The sequence below is a fragment of the Physeter macrocephalus genome, chromosome 18, assembly GCF_002837175.3.
Source record: "Physeter macrocephalus isolate SW-GA chromosome 18, ASM283717v5, whole genome shotgun sequence".
Lineage (NCBI taxonomy): Eukaryota > Metazoa > Chordata > Mammalia > Artiodactyla > Physeteridae > Physeter > Physeter macrocephalus.
In genome coordinates, this window is record NC_041231.1 from 68901605 (window position 1) to 68916528 (window position 14924).

The 14924-nt window shown below is 52.3% G+C and overlaps 1 protein-coding gene across 1 annotated transcript; it reads right to left on the minus strand.

Annotated features, from left to right (window-relative positions):
* Positions 1 to 171: 171 nt before the first annotated feature.
* On the minus strand, positions 172 to 13417 carry LOC102993138 (LEM domain nuclear envelope protein 2). Its single transcript, XM_028479514.2, has 6 exons — positions 11278 to 13417; positions 9503 to 9543; positions 6208 to 6283; positions 3068 to 3144; positions 2085 to 2164; positions 172 to 415 (listed from the first exon to the last, which is right to left on the minus strand). Exons 1-6 carry the CDS (start codon positions 12011 to 12013, stop codon positions 187 to 189), a joined length of 1239 nt encoding a protein of 412 aa, XP_028335315.1. The 5' UTR covers positions 12014 to 13417; the 3' UTR covers positions 172 to 186.
* Between the last annotated feature and the right edge of the window lie 1507 nt (positions 13418 to 14924).

Consider the following 14924-nt stretch of genomic DNA (forward strand, 5'->3'; position numbering starts at 1 on the left):
ACCCTCTTGGGGATGCTGATGGCCCCCCGCCCCCAATCCAGGATGTTTTCTAGTTATCTTCCTGCTCCAGCCACCCAGTCTCCAAAGGGAAAGATGACCCAGGGCAGAGGCTGACTGGTTCATCTCCTCAGTTTCGTTAGACAGACCTCAGGTTCACTAGACAGAAACAAACTCCGAGAGACCGCATCACCCATGCCCGGAAGTGTTGCTGAGCTGGGCTCCCAGGAGGCGCGGTGGGAAGGGCAGGGTGACAAGGTGGCAGGACTTACACCAGAAGAAGATGAGCACATTGGTGACGGCCGTGAGCAGGGCGCGGCTCAGGCGGCAGCCGACACCCATGCGGGGGCGGGCGGACTCCAGGCAGACCACCTTGTCCACCGTGGTCACCAGCTCGGACGGGTCTTCCCCTTTCAACCTGAAACAGGACACAGGGCTGTAGACACGTTCAACAGCTCTGAGGAGCCGCTGTATAAGCCTCACTATCAGCAGAAGGAGGAGGAAGGCGGGGCTCTGAGGTCTCCACTTGCTTATAAAATAGACTCCCTATCCTGCTTGCACTCTTTCCAGAAATTTCCCACGTTGGCTACTTAGAAAGAATAAAACTTTAAAGACGGCAGCAGGCTTGAACCCCTGCCGCTGAAGTGACGCCTCCCTCTGTTGGGTCTTCGACAACCCCTCTCAGCATGTGGAAGATTAAACTGTAAATTGGATGCCCCCCTCCCAGCACAGAGAAATGGAAATGTTTACGGAATCACCGGCTTTGTGCAGCACGGCTGGGAGGGGGTGCCTTTCCTCGGTGATGAGGAGGCACATAAGCTGTTTACGTGCAGAGACCACGGGGTGCCGCGAGACTCAGGAGCACGAACACCGCCAGGGTCCTGGAGGCCAGACCCCCGCCCCTGCGAGGGGGCGTCAGGACACGCAGGGACACTGCCGACACTCCACCTTCTTCCAGCGAGGCAACAGGCTCCTGCTCTGGATTGCACAGCCAAATGGCTGGTGCCCAAACTGCCCGGGTTTCTCATGACCCACTTTTTTTTTTTTTAATTGAAGTATAGTTGATTTACAACGTTGTGTTACTTTCTGCTGTACAGCAAAGTCTCACGACCCACTTCTAACACTGGTCGTGGGAGCCAGGCTCAGCTCCCCACAGGCCACCCTCCTCAATGTGAAAAGGCAGTGTCATCATTCCTCCGCGTTAGCAGCTTCAGTGCACGCTGCCGAGGATAAAATCCGTGTTTTTTGCCTTTCCAACACACAGGAAAATCGCTCAGCCACTCAGGGAAGTTTCATTTTTTTTTTTTTTAAGCCAACGAATTTTAATCGTGCCATGCATCCAGTTATCAAGCTTTAGGTTGAGCTGCCCGAGGGGCTTCTGCTGGATGCACTGCTGATGGAATTAGTAATTTGGGTAGATTAGAGAGGAAGAGAACAAAACACTAGAGTGTGCTTTAATATCAGCAGCTGTAACCTGAACAGAGAGACCCCGACAAACCCTGAAGGGTGGGAGGGGGCGATGAAGCGAGTGTCTCTCCAGCAGGGGACTCCAGTTTCAGGCAGTGGCTGGTGCCTGCCCACCCCTGGGCCGAGCAGCCAGATAGGGCCTTTCAGGAGGGTGAAGGGCACGCTGTCTCTGCTAACCGTGCTCGCCAGGGACAGAAACAGGCAGAACTGCCCAGTTGGAATAAAACTCGGTCTTTCCTTTTGCAATTTCTATACTGAGTGAAACCAACATACAGAATCATTTCATCTACAAACGAAAACTAGCACCAAGGAAAGGAAGTGCAAAAAAATGCCATCTCCAGCAAACTGTGCGGGGCCAGTGAAGGAAAGGGCACAGACTGAGTTACTTGAAACAGGTTTAGCTGGACTGCCAGGCGATCACCCTGACACCTGGATTTTTGTGTCTCATTTTGAAACTGCTCCTTACACTGTGTTCCTAATGCTTCTCCTTCCGCTGCCCAGCTTCAGGCCTGGCCCAAGACGACTTGGCTGGGAGACCTGCCCTCTACCTCCCGGCCTGAGACACCTTGATGGGTGATGACAGGGCCTCAGGTGCTTCCAGACGCCCCGCCCACACTCACCAGATGCCCACGTCCTTGTTACTGCTCAGAATCCAGGTCAGTGCAGCTTCAAACTTGGCGGAGGAGCTGCTGGTCACATTCTGTGGGAGGGGGCGGGAGGAGATTAGTCCTCCATCTGGGAGGAGCAGTTGGAGGATATTATTCTGCTGCTAGATTAAGGAAGCCCTCTCCATGTCCTCCGCCTGCCCCAAAGCCCTGTTCTGCTAAATGCTCAGCAAACTGGCAGGAAAGAAGTCTGTAGCTGATGATACCAGGGAAGAGGCTATAACCAGAGGAGGTGATGCGGAAGCACACACAGGAAAACAATGCAGGTCTGAGACAGCAGAAGCATGTAATTTTCTCAAGGACTGAAGAATCAGGCCAGAGAGCTGGCAGCTCATCTGCAGTGAGATGAAAGAAAGTGTCAGGATGGGGGCCCTGCGGCCAGTCCCGGCTGTGTGGCCTTGGCCAAGTCCCTCCCCTCTCTAGGCCCCAGGTTCCTCATCTGTGAAATGAAAACTGGATGAGGTGACCCCTTAGGTTTCTGCCAGTTCCAAAAATCTGTAATTCTGTCATCCTGAGGCCACACCAAAAATCAAGTGGACTCAGAGCAACCCAGACGGTAATCCTGAGGGGAGAGAATGACAGGTTAAATGTCTTAAGGCTGCTGAGAAGGGGGAAAAATGAGCCAAAGGAAGAGCAAGTCACAGGACCACTTAAAGAAGGGGCAGAGGTAGCAGCCCACGCCGGCTGGTCAGGGAGCAGCAGGTCAGGAACGAGCTGTGGCAGGCCTGGCTCTGGCTCACAGCTCACCTTGGGCCCAGTCACCGCATCGTTGCCTTAACTTAAGGTAGCCTAACACTCAACTGAGTTAAAAATTTTTTTTTAAAAAAAAGGGAAAGCAAACACAAAACAGAAAAGGGGAAAAAAAATGCAGGGCTTGAAAGATCAATACAAAAGCACCAGGACCTCCCAGGAACGGACGCACACTGCAGCCTACTTACTGCTATATATTCCTGGGCTTCCATTACAGGAATGCATTTGCTTTTTAGCTTCTCTGGATTTCCACATTCAAAATTACCTAGGAGGGAAAAAACACACATTCAAATACAAAGAAGAGGTGAAAAAAATTTACCCTGAAACCAACTAAAAACTGCAGCAAAAATCAAGCCATCAGATCTGATGGGGAACATGTGGCCCGGCGGCTCCAGCTTCCGTGGGGCATCTTCACTCTGCAGCAGGATCAAAAGCCACTTAGCTTGGATCGATTCCAGATCATTAAAACCTGACCTGCAAAGCAGTGCAGCAATTTGCATTAAATGACTAAAAAGCTGCCCAATACCAAGGTCTGTTTGCAACTGATCCCTAAAAGGATCAGACAGACAGCTTCGAAAGGCATTGGATGGCACTATAAATAAACGCAGGCTGGGGAAAAAAAAAAAGGCAGGGAGGCTGTTGCATTGCAGGGATTTTGACCCATGACACAGGCAGGTGACCTAGAATGCCAGGTTTTGAGGGGCCCTAAGGAGGGATGTCCAAAATACCCCATGGAAGAAGGGGTGTCTATGTGCTGGGACCCCGATATGGTGATCCAAAGCTCTCTTCTGAGCACCCTGGGTGGCTGGCTCCCACCTAGGATGGAGCTGGGAGCCTCCCCCTTAGTCCTGCCCAGGCTCCCAGGCCCGGCCCAAGGCCCAGCCCCTCTGAAAAGCCCCCAGCCCTAGGGGCCTCTTGTTTAGCCAAATCGGCTGGACTTGGGGCCCTGCCACAGCCCTTGGCTCTTGATCACCCACGGTGGCTCACCCACCAGGTGCTGCTTCACCACTAGACCCCTTGGAAGCAGGGACAGTGCAGGGCTGGGCCCGCACAAGATCCTTAACCCCCATACACGGCCTGACTGCCCTTGACCTGGCACAGCCTGGGGGCTGCGATTGCCAGTCTGTGTGTGTCTGTGTGCTGGGGAGGGAGTGGCTGAAGATAATATTTTTAAAATCTTGAGAATGAACTGAAGCCTGCCCCTCACCCCCTAACACAGACAAATCCTCCTATTTCAAAGTTGATCTCGTCCTTCTGGGTCCCCTGAGAAGCAGTTGGCTTCTCCTGTGCTCCTGCCCCAACCCAGATTACCCTGCCCTGCTTAGGCCTGCCAGGACCACTGCCAAGGTCTCCTGGTTTCCTCCTCTCCCCTTTCTCATCCATGTTTGGTCAACAAAGCTTTAAAATGATTCCGCTTAAATTGACACTGCTTCACTCAAACTGCTGCCACATTTGCCTCCCTGGCACCTGGCTCTCCGTCCATCACTCCCCTGCTCAAAAGCCTTCCCGGTCCTCACTGCCTTCAGAAGGGACCCCCGGTGGCCTGGCAACCATGGCCAGCCAGGGTGGGACTCAACTGGCCTTTCCAAACTCCATTCCCTCTGTTTCTCCTTCCTCGTGAAGCTGCTTCCATCTCTGACCCTATAATTTCCTCCCTCTCTGGCCCCACCTTTCCCCCACAAATACATAACTAATCCCACCTGGGCTTCAAGGCCTGGCACAGATGCCACCTCCCCTGTGACGCTTTCCTGACCACTCTAGCTAAAAGGCCTTGTGCCTCCCAGAAGTTCTGGCCTCTTGGTTCTCATCCAATGGCATTTTATACCACCCAGTGGTCAGGGGGGTAGGTAGCCTATCTCTTCTACTAGACCACGGGCAGCCTGTGGGCAGGATTCTGGGCTGAATCCTGCAAAGGCCAGCCAGTGCCCTGTCCATAGCTGACCTCCAGCAGGAGGTGGGGGGAGGGGGTATGGCTGAGTACAGAGCCTGCGCAGCCCTGCAGCCTGTCTCATTGAGACGCATACCCTCAGGGCTGCCCCTGCCTAGCTTGTGGGAAGACGGTGGGTACCAGGCCCCCTGATGGCATGAGCCAGGACCACACAAGGAGGGTGGGATGGAGAAGAACTGTCTACTAGGATCCATGGTTTAAGAGCAGAGCTTCTCGACTTTATATCTTGGGGAGGTCTTAGTAAAATTCAGACTTTGATTCAATAGGTTTGAGATGGGACTAAGATTCTGCATTTCCAGTAAGCTCCCAGGTGACACTGATGTTGCTGGACCTTGGACCACAACTGAGTCACAAAGGTTTCAAACACCTCCTCAGGCCAGAATTTATATGCCAAGCACCTGGGCCATAGATGACTGTGATGCTGTGAGCCCCAACTCCTACCTCTCCTCCGAGGAGCTCACAGAGGCCTCCCTGACCACCCCAGTCTCCCAGCAGTCAGGAGGGAGGAGGTGGCAGAGCTGGGGCCCAGTACAAGTCCACCCAAGCTTGACCTCCCGGCGACAGCCTTAGACAAGGGTTGGCCCTACAGGTGAGAGGCGCCCCTTGAACCTCCCACAGACGTCGAGTACACTTAACACAGGCACAAGCCCTGAGCCGTCATCCACGTCATCAGTGATTTGGAGAGCCTCCCGGATGCCAGGTGTCAGGCAGGACACAGTATAATGCAGGTGCCATCTCTGGCCTCAAGGAACATGTTTACCAAAGAAAACAGTGGGGGAGCCTTCTGGATGGAGGAGATTTCAGGGGGGCATCTAGAGAACAGCACTTGGCTTTCATTTGGTTAAGAAAAGACAGACCCAAGATCATTCAGTCAGATGGGGAGACTGAGGCCCTGAGATATCAGGGACTTGTCCGGTGTCCCACAGCCAGATGGGGACATGGGACGCTAGGGCCCTGGAGGGCAGGCCGGGCCTGAAGGTGCTTGGCCCACCGCTCAGACCGCTCCACCTGTAGAGGCCTCTGCACCAGGCGGGGCCGACCACCCAGTACAGGGAGGCCCTCCAGGTTGGGGGACCCAGACTCTGAGAAGACCTGAGGCCTGGGCCCTTCCAGTCCAACATGGACCGCCAGAACATGAGGTGGGGGGCATCCCAGAGAAGGGGGCACATCTGCTGAAAGGCCTATGCACATGCCAGGACCCCTGGGATCCTTTAGGAACCTATGCGTTTCGCCCAGATGCAAGGTTTAAACAAGATGTGTCAGTGTGGGGAGGAGGGGAAGGGGAGACTGGGCTTCTGAGCGTGTCTTTTGGGAGATGACATGGCATCTCAGCCCACAACCCGCTCGTGAGTAGTCTTGGGCCTCGGGAGACCTACTCACCCGCTTGGATGGCCAGGAAGTTGTACAGCTCGTGCAGCAGCTCCAGCAAGGCCGCCTTCTGCTTGGCCTGACAGAACTGTAAGGGCACGGGACAAGAAGTCAGCAAGGAGGGGTGGGTGAGGGGGGCCTGTCTGCCTGGTTTTACCTGTTCAGCTACACGGTCAAGGACTCAACAGCAAGGTACACCTCATACTTTAAAACAACAACGACAACAAATTCTGCAAAGGGGTGGGCCCAGGGATAGGGCCGATAAATACTGGGTTAACTGACTGAAAAGAACACCGTAAAAGCAGAGGCAGATGAACAGCAGACACAGTAACTACGGGTCCACCATCCTGGAGGCTCCTGGGCCTCTGCCCCGTGGTCCCCGTTGGAATAAAGGCCATTGGTGGGGCCGTGGAGCAGGGGCGGTGAGGTTGTGGGGAAATGCAGGAGCCCAGCCTCCTCGGAGGGAAGAGCAAACGCTGCACGATGCAGTCTGGTCTCCCCCGTGGGCCATTCCTGTCCGTTTTTGGAGAGCCAAGTGTCTACAATCTGCCTGTGGATTGTCTACTTTGTGGATTATCTGATGCAAGTGTTTAACCTTAGACTGCGTTTCCCTGGAAATGGAAAATTTCGAGGAATCTTGCAACTGCAGGGAGAGAATAAATGTCACCTGTCTGAGAAAATCAGAATATCTGCACGTTTACTCCTTCAGCACCTGTAACAGTGGGGACACCATTTTGCTAGACTTACTGGATTTGGAACATTTAAAAAAGACCGCTCTTCCTTGAGAGTGGACGACAGGCCGGGTGCCATGCTGAGTGGTCTATACATGAGGGAGCGCCGCACCCTCGCTGCACTCCTCACTGTACCCCAATTTCTCAGGCGAGGGGCCCAAGGTTTAGAGACCTTAAGTGGGCCACCAAGAACCGACAGTTCATAGTAGATGGTGGAGCCACTTGGAGTGTGGCCAGTCGACTCCAAGCCCTCACCCCTCGAACTCCAGGCCTCTTCTGGGTTGTCACTGGGCAGAGCCCTGCACTGGAAGTCGAAGGTCTGGGTTCTGGACCTGGCTCTGCAGCTACAGAAGGAACCAAGGTCGTTTTCCTTCTCGGGGCTCATTTGTTGCCCTGATCTAATTTGGTTTCTGACAGTCTCAGAGGCCAAGATTTGTCCCTTCACATGGCCTAAAGACCCTAATGCCTTTACAAGGTATGAAATGATGCGACCAAGATTTACGCACACGACTATAAATGTCCAGAAACAACTGACAACCTCCTAGTTGAGTTAGAAACCCCAACTACTTTTTAAATGCTATTTAACAATATGGGAAAAGCTGATAATTAAGTGTCAAATGTAACTAAATATACAGAGATCCCAATTCTACAGACACATACACAGAGAGATAAGGTGAGAAGGAAATGCTCCCAAAACGTTAATGGTGATTATCTCTAGGTCTCAGAATCACGAGCGATTTTTGTCACATTTTTCAAATTTTCTAAACATCGATTATTGTCGCAACCAGGAAAAAAAAAAAAAAGCAGTAGCAATTAATACTGTTCCAAACTCACAGACATTTAGGCAAAGCAGTGCTGATATCACCTAAAGGACAGAAGGTACCAGACAACGAGATAGCCTGGTTAAGACAACAGACCCACTCCCAGCCCATCCCCAGGGTTTCAGCAGGACAAAGGCAGAAAGAAAAACAGAGTCACAGTCAGCTGAGAAGGAAAAGAATACATGTATCTGAAACCCAAATGCCCGTCTGGGTTCTGGGTGAGCTTGAGCCACACAAGGAATGAGACTCAGCAAGAAACTCACCCAAGCTGAGAAGCACCTCCCAACCCGCCTGTTCCTGTATCCACCCACCCTGAAGGCCAAGGGTATCCCATAAAATCTCAGCTCAACCGAACCCAATACTGCAACTGAAGGGAGCCTGTGATGTCGTGGCGCAGGCCCTGCCTGTCGGTGCTCGCTGAGCAAGTCTTTAGTGAGGACCTGGATGGTGCCCGACTGGCTCACTCAGGTGGGGCCAGGCGCGTCCAGGGCAGAGGAGCACCCCGGAGCATATCTGTCATTCCGTCTTGGGCCTGATACTCAGAGGTGTGAAGGACCAAGAGACAGAAACCAGGGAACCCGTTTCTAAATAAAAGACAAATGAAACTAACATCACCAGAGAAGTCTCACAGAAAAAGTATTTTTGGTCCCTGTTTTTGTCTTCAGTCTTCAAAATTCTAGTTTCCCCTTCTGGCCATGTTTCTGGGCCACTTCCTTCAATCATCAACTGCAGTTTTTACAATAGAAGGCAGATTATACTTATTATGAGTCTGTTTTTACAAAACAATAAGGAAGCAAAGACATCTGGTGGATGAAAGCAATAAATATGTGTCATAAAAACACCCCCAAATATGACACAGCAGAAGCCAAAGGGAAATAAAACTGGTTGTCTGCATCAGGATGCCCCTTTGTTAACACAGGTAAGAGAGTCAACGCAGGGGCCTGGAAATGACCGTGGGTGTTTGCTTTCCCAGCCCCCAGGCTGCCAGAGGTGTGCACTCAGGGCTCAGGGAGGCCAGGCGTTGCACACTTAATAATTAGACTACTAAGTCATGCCCTCTGGCAGCACAAGGCTCCTCCTGGCAGGATTTATGACCTGAAAATGTACTGCCTCGTATCTTCCCCAGACTACCACCTGTACCGGAGCACCCCAGCTCCTCGGTAATGCTGTTTTCATGACTCGTAAATGGATGGGGCTGCTCACCCTCCCCAAATATTATCTGTAGGGAACATTAAAGCTTCATAAAACAAATCTATAGACTAAGAGGGCTAACTCCACTTCAGATGTGTTTAAAACAACTCCCTGATGACGTTTCAAATCAGAACAGCATTTTCAGAGCAACAGATGTACAACTGGAGAATGTGGAATTGAGAACCTGGCCTCCTGACGCTTAAAAAGCTCTCAGCCCTTCCTCCTGAAGCCAGGGGAGCTTGAGAGGTCCCTCGACCACAACCTACTGCATTCCCCCAGATCGACTCAGGCAGAATATCAAAGTCCTTAATGCTGCGATCGATGGCAGAGTTCCCATAACAAGCCGGGGGTTGGATCTTGGAAGGTCAATTCTGTTTCAAGTACTCCTTCACTGCCACAATTGAGTCTGACACATACATCACAGAACACAATATGATTCTGGTACATTACAGGAAGCACTCCTGAAAGTGATCCTATTATGATCTTTTTCTGGGCAAGTTTACCTCCTGATGGAGGCCAACATCCTTGGGAGGAAGAGCAAAAGCTAGAGAAACTCAAACTCACCTCATCTGTTTTTGTTTCACAGTCCACTGGCAATAATTTCACTGAGACCAAGAAAAGAAACAGAGGAAATTAAAAGTGCGGGTTGTGGGAAAGGGTACAAAAAGGGATCACTCTCAAAATTCAGGGTAAGTAAAACATTACCAACATAAGCGGGGGGTGGGTGGTGGGGTGGGGTGGGATTAGAAAGATGTCATCTAAATGAGGCATTTTAAAAATGCGGACAGTAAAAAACGTAAGGGGTTCTCGGTCTTGGATTCGGGATTAGTACAGCTGTGTTCTAATCCCAGGGGAAAATGATTAGCCACAGGATAGTAGGCAACTATTCACTTAACCACTCTGAGCCTCTGTTTCTTCATCATAACATGGGATCACTAAAGCCTTCCTTGCTTAACTCAGACTTAGTCTCAAACAAGACAACACATACGATGGTTTTATAAATTGTACACGTTATGTTAAGCAGGGATTAATACTATCATGGGAGGGGAATTCCAGGTAAATCCCAGTATTTATCCAGGAGCAACTGTCTTAAAGCATCTCAGCAGTGAGTACGACAGTATATCGTTTTTTGACGTCACCAATGTAAATAGTTATAGTTAGTACCAGTACAGTACCATGACACTCCTGGGTCTGCTTAATTTCTCTAGCAAGTGGATAAACTGCTCTCATAGTCAAGAAACTATTTGGGTGTGTGCACGAGCCTGGGGTCCCCGTACCCACAGACTTGTTCATACACCCAAACATCCATCTGCTGCAACAGCTAAGACATAATTTAGCCTTTCCCTGCATTTTGGCTGTTCCTGCTAGGCGTGGAAAGATGTGGCCTGGGCTAGAGGCTGGGAATAGTATTAATCACAATCATTCTTTGCAAAGAATATTAAAAGTCAGTGAACTAGAATCATTTTATACTTAAATTTATAAAGAAAAGGTCTCTGTGCTGTTTCCTATTAGCCTAGAGCCCAGAATTATGGAAGGAGCAAATTTTCCTTTTAGGAAACACAAACCCTTAACTATTCGTTAACATACTGTATCCTGCAGACTTCTTGTTGGCATGTCTTATCACGGAACTATCTGTGGACAGAAGCATGGCTGGCAACATCCTTGAGTCACGGGACCCTCCCTTTTACCACACCCCAAGAAGGTGCTGCAGTGATAAATGCCATCATTTACATCAGTTTAAACTCTTTAAAAGGCTCTTCCACACCTGTCTCATAGGCAGGGCTAGTATAATCTTTTGACAAATGAGGGTCCTTGTGGTCCAAAGAAGTGGAGTATGTGGCCTTTTTGGTGCTGCAAAGTTGGGACCCCAACCAGAGCCTATCTGTGAGCCGTGACACCTGGGGTGCCTTCAAACGGGCACTAATGTGTGAAAGAGCAAGAAATCAAAAGGGAAAAAAGAACTCAAAAGCAATGTGGGGGTGGACCTTTAGAGGGGTGTGTTAGAGGGCATTCTCTGCAGAGGGAGAATAAAAGTGACCACAGAAAGATTGCTTCCAGCACGTGGCTGAAAGGGAGATTAGTAGGGAGGGCTAGGGCAGAAAATGAGAATAGGAGAAAGTGAACACAGAAATTATTGCAGATGCAGGAATCCCAGCCCTCTCCTCCCAAAACTGGAGGAAGGAAAGTCAAAGTCTGGAGGGAAGAAGACGGCCAGAGACATCTGACAAGGCCCGGGAGTGTTCAGCCTGGCGCTGAGAGGACCGGGGGGTGGGAGGGGGGATCATCCTGGTGGACACACGCGCGCTCAAGGCCCTCCCCTGCGCCGGCCCGGGACGTACTGTTGTCCTCTGCCTCCTGCGGCGCCGAGGGCTTGCCCATCTTCACCCAGAGGATGCCCAGGAAGACGAGCAGCAGCCCCAGGCTGGCCCAGAGGAGGAGCCGGGAGAGGCAGCGCTCCAGCCGCCGCCCCACCTCGGGCCGGGCCCGCGCCGCACCCGCCTGGCCCGCTCTCGTCGCCCGCAGGCCCGGGCGCGGGTCGGGACCGAGGAGGGCGGAGGACGGCCGCACCGGGGCCGGGGACGAGGCCCACCACCGACGGACTCCGTGGCCGGGGCCCGGCGCGGCCCTGTCGAGTGGCCGGCAGTCCTCGTCCTCCTCGGAGCTGCCCCGGACCGAGGCGCGGCGTCTGAGCGGCGCGGGGCGGGGGGGGTAGGCGAGGCCGCGGCTCCTGGACCAGGAAGCGGCGGAGGCCCCGATGTCGCCGTAGGCCCCAGAGGTCGTGTAGGCCGGGCCCGAGGCCGGCGGGGAGAGCCAGGGTTCCGACCGCAGGGAGGACGCGGCGGGCCGGGCGCGAAGCGGAGCCTCCTCGCGCAGCCGGGCCTCCTCCCGCAGCCGCTCCTCGCCCCTTGCCCGGGCCTCCTCCCGCAGCCGCTCCTCGCCGCGCAGCCGGACCTCGCCCCGCAGGCGGCGCAGCTTGTTGCGGTAGACGTCCCGGGTGGTGTCGGTGATGGGTCCTGGCTGGAAGCCCAGGGCCTGCAGCTCCCGCCGCAGCTCCAGGTCCGAGAGGCCGGCCATGGCCAGGACGCCGCCCCCCACCTGCCCCCGGCGCACACCGCACCCGGAACTGTTCCCGCCGGCGGCCGCGGCGGAGCGGGCGGGGCCCGCGCCATGTTGAGAAGGTCGTTCTTTATCGCCATGTTGAGAAGGTCTGCACCGCACTATGGGAGGGCCATGATGAGGAGGTCAGAATCAGCCTCCAAGGCTGCCATGTTGGGGAGGTCTGAGGGTTTTTGGCGTTTTGTTTTTGTTTCCTTTTTTCTTTCCCACCTTGCTCAGTCCTTTTCGTCTGTAAGAGCAAGTGGTGTTTACCTCTGAATCCTCCCCTTGCACAGTCCCTGGCACGTGGTAGGCACTCGATAAAGTCATGTTGATTTAATGGATGAATTACTTAATGGTAAGAAAATATTGCCTGCCATATCAGTAAGCTAGGGATCTAGCCACCACGTTACAGTCACCCCCAATGATGAGCCCTGAGGGAACTCAAGAAGGAAACAAGGGATGTCCGCCATCTAGCAGCCACTCCCCACAGTGCAGCTTGAGGAAACTCTAGATGAGAAAACACAGGATACTGGCCCCAGATAGCTGAGGTGCATGTGAAAGAATGGTTTAAGTGAGCCCAGACTCTTGCATCTTCCCATACATAGAAAAGTGCTAAATTCCTTAACTTGAGTTATCTGGTTTTCTTTTATTGACAGTTATCTTTTGTTTCAACTACCTGGTGTTGTTGCAGGTAGTTGCCCCTCTTCCCCTTCGGAACCGTTTTCTCAGTGTTATCTGAGAGGCTCTCTCCCGGGCTTGAAGTCCTAAGAATGTCTGCTGAATAAAACATAACTCTCAACTTTTAAGTAGTGCATTTTAGTCGACAGTGGTGAAAGACAAGCACTACCAAGAGTGGGGAGATGGAATCCTTTGCCTCTCTCTGCGCTTGGGAACCAATGCGTTCAGGGAAGGGCTTTGTTTGGGTTGTGGTGTAGACCCCAGGCATGCTCTGGGACCTGGTCTGAACTAAGGTCATGGTTGGCAGGCCTCTGTGTTTTCCTGGCTGTTCACTCACTGACATTGAGCCCCAAGGGGCTGCAGGCCCTGCCCTTGGCCAGAGGCTGGCAGGAAATGAGCTCCCGCCAGAGGAGGACACTGCACATCCCATCGTGGGGGCAGGAGAGGCAAATGCCCTTGGGCTCTTAGGGGCAGTTTGAGCCTGTGCGAGGAGGCCGTGTGGCCAGATGGTGGGATTTTCATAAGGAGAGATAGGTAGGAGAAGACCCCAAGACGTAGTCTTGTGTCACCTGTGGATTTAGGTAGGGGGTTCTTGAATCCAAACTCCACCACTATTAGACGTGGGATCATATCCAATGAACATTTCTAGCCTGTTGGCCAGTAAACCTCATAGGATTGCTGTGAGGATTAGAAGGGGTAATTTGTATAAGGTGCTCAGGACACATTCTCCATAGTGTTGGCACTTAACCCATTTGTGTGCAGCATCAGTGCTGTGTAGAACCTCCCACCCGACAGAGAAAGCCCTAAGGGAAGCATGGGGAGTGGTGACAAATGGAAGTAACACTGTGGTCTTCCTTCTGCCTTCCCACTCCCTCTTTGTATTCCTTCCACATCGATCATCAGCTGCCTTTCCCAAACACTTATTGCTGGTCTCATACGTTCCATTCTCTTTCTAATCCTCCAATTCAGTTCTCGCCTTCCCCCGATCTCGCCTCCTCCCCTGTGGTCCTGTTGCCCACCCCCACCTTGTCTCCCCACCCTGGGTCCCTGGACAAGGCACCTCTGCCAGTGTTTGCATTCCTGCCACTTGCTCTATCATGGAGCATTTATCGCTGGCCACATTGCGGGGGAGATGACAACCTCTGCTTGGTCAGGCTTCTGAGTTAGCCTCACCATCTCCCCCGACTTAGCTGCTCCCACGTGGTGCGATTTCTCTCACCGAGTGTTGTTTTCCTTTTCTCTGCCTGTGTTTGCATGGAATACCATGAATTTGATATAGTGATTGCCTAGCACATATACCACATAATAGTATTTTCTTTCTTTCTGAAGCACTGTTTGCATGACAAATGAGTTGGTAACATTTGTGCTTCTCCTTGCAGCTGTGCAGTTCAATATATAAAGAATGAGCCTTTCAGCAGCAATACTGGCCCCATGTATTCTAAGAGGGCTTGAAACTGATGCTTAAACAAAGTCAATGTTACAGCATTTCGCAGAGTTACAGTCTATTTCCACACAGTGGATCTCGGGGCGATTTAAAAAAATACCCAAACGGGGCCACCCCTGGGGTGGTCCCCAGTGTAGGCTTTGTCAGCTTTCCTTGTGTTTGGGGTCCCGGCTGCTGCTACATACACCCAGGGCCAAATGACCCCCAAGCCCTCCCCCAGCCCCACCCGAACCCCGTTGTCTTCCCTTCAGCCTCGAACCCATCATGTTTGCCGCAGTGCCCTCCCTCCCCCCATCCCCCAGCGCTCCACCTCTGCCTCGCTGGGTCTAGCAGGCCTTTGGGGTAATGTGCCACCACTTACAGCATATTTGCCAATCATGCTTCCCTTCCCCATCCCTCCAAGAAGAAGCCTCACAATCTGTTTGGAAAATTCAGTCAGAAAAAAATCTCATGAGGGACCTCCCTGGCAGTCCAGTCGTTAAGATTCCGCGCTTCCACTGTAGGGGGCGCGGGTTTGATCCCTGATAGGCAACTAAGATTCCACATGCCGCGCGCCGCAGCCAAAAAATTTTAAAAATAAGAAAATTTTTAAAAAGGAAAATTTAAAAAAAAAGAAAAGAAAAAAACCTCATTAAAAAAAAAAAAAAAAAAAAGGGCTTCCCTGGTGGCGGAGTGGTTGAGAATCCGCCTGCCGATGCAGGGAACACGGGTTCGTGCCCCGGTCCGGGAAGATCCCACATGCCGCGGAGCGGCTGGGCCCGTGAG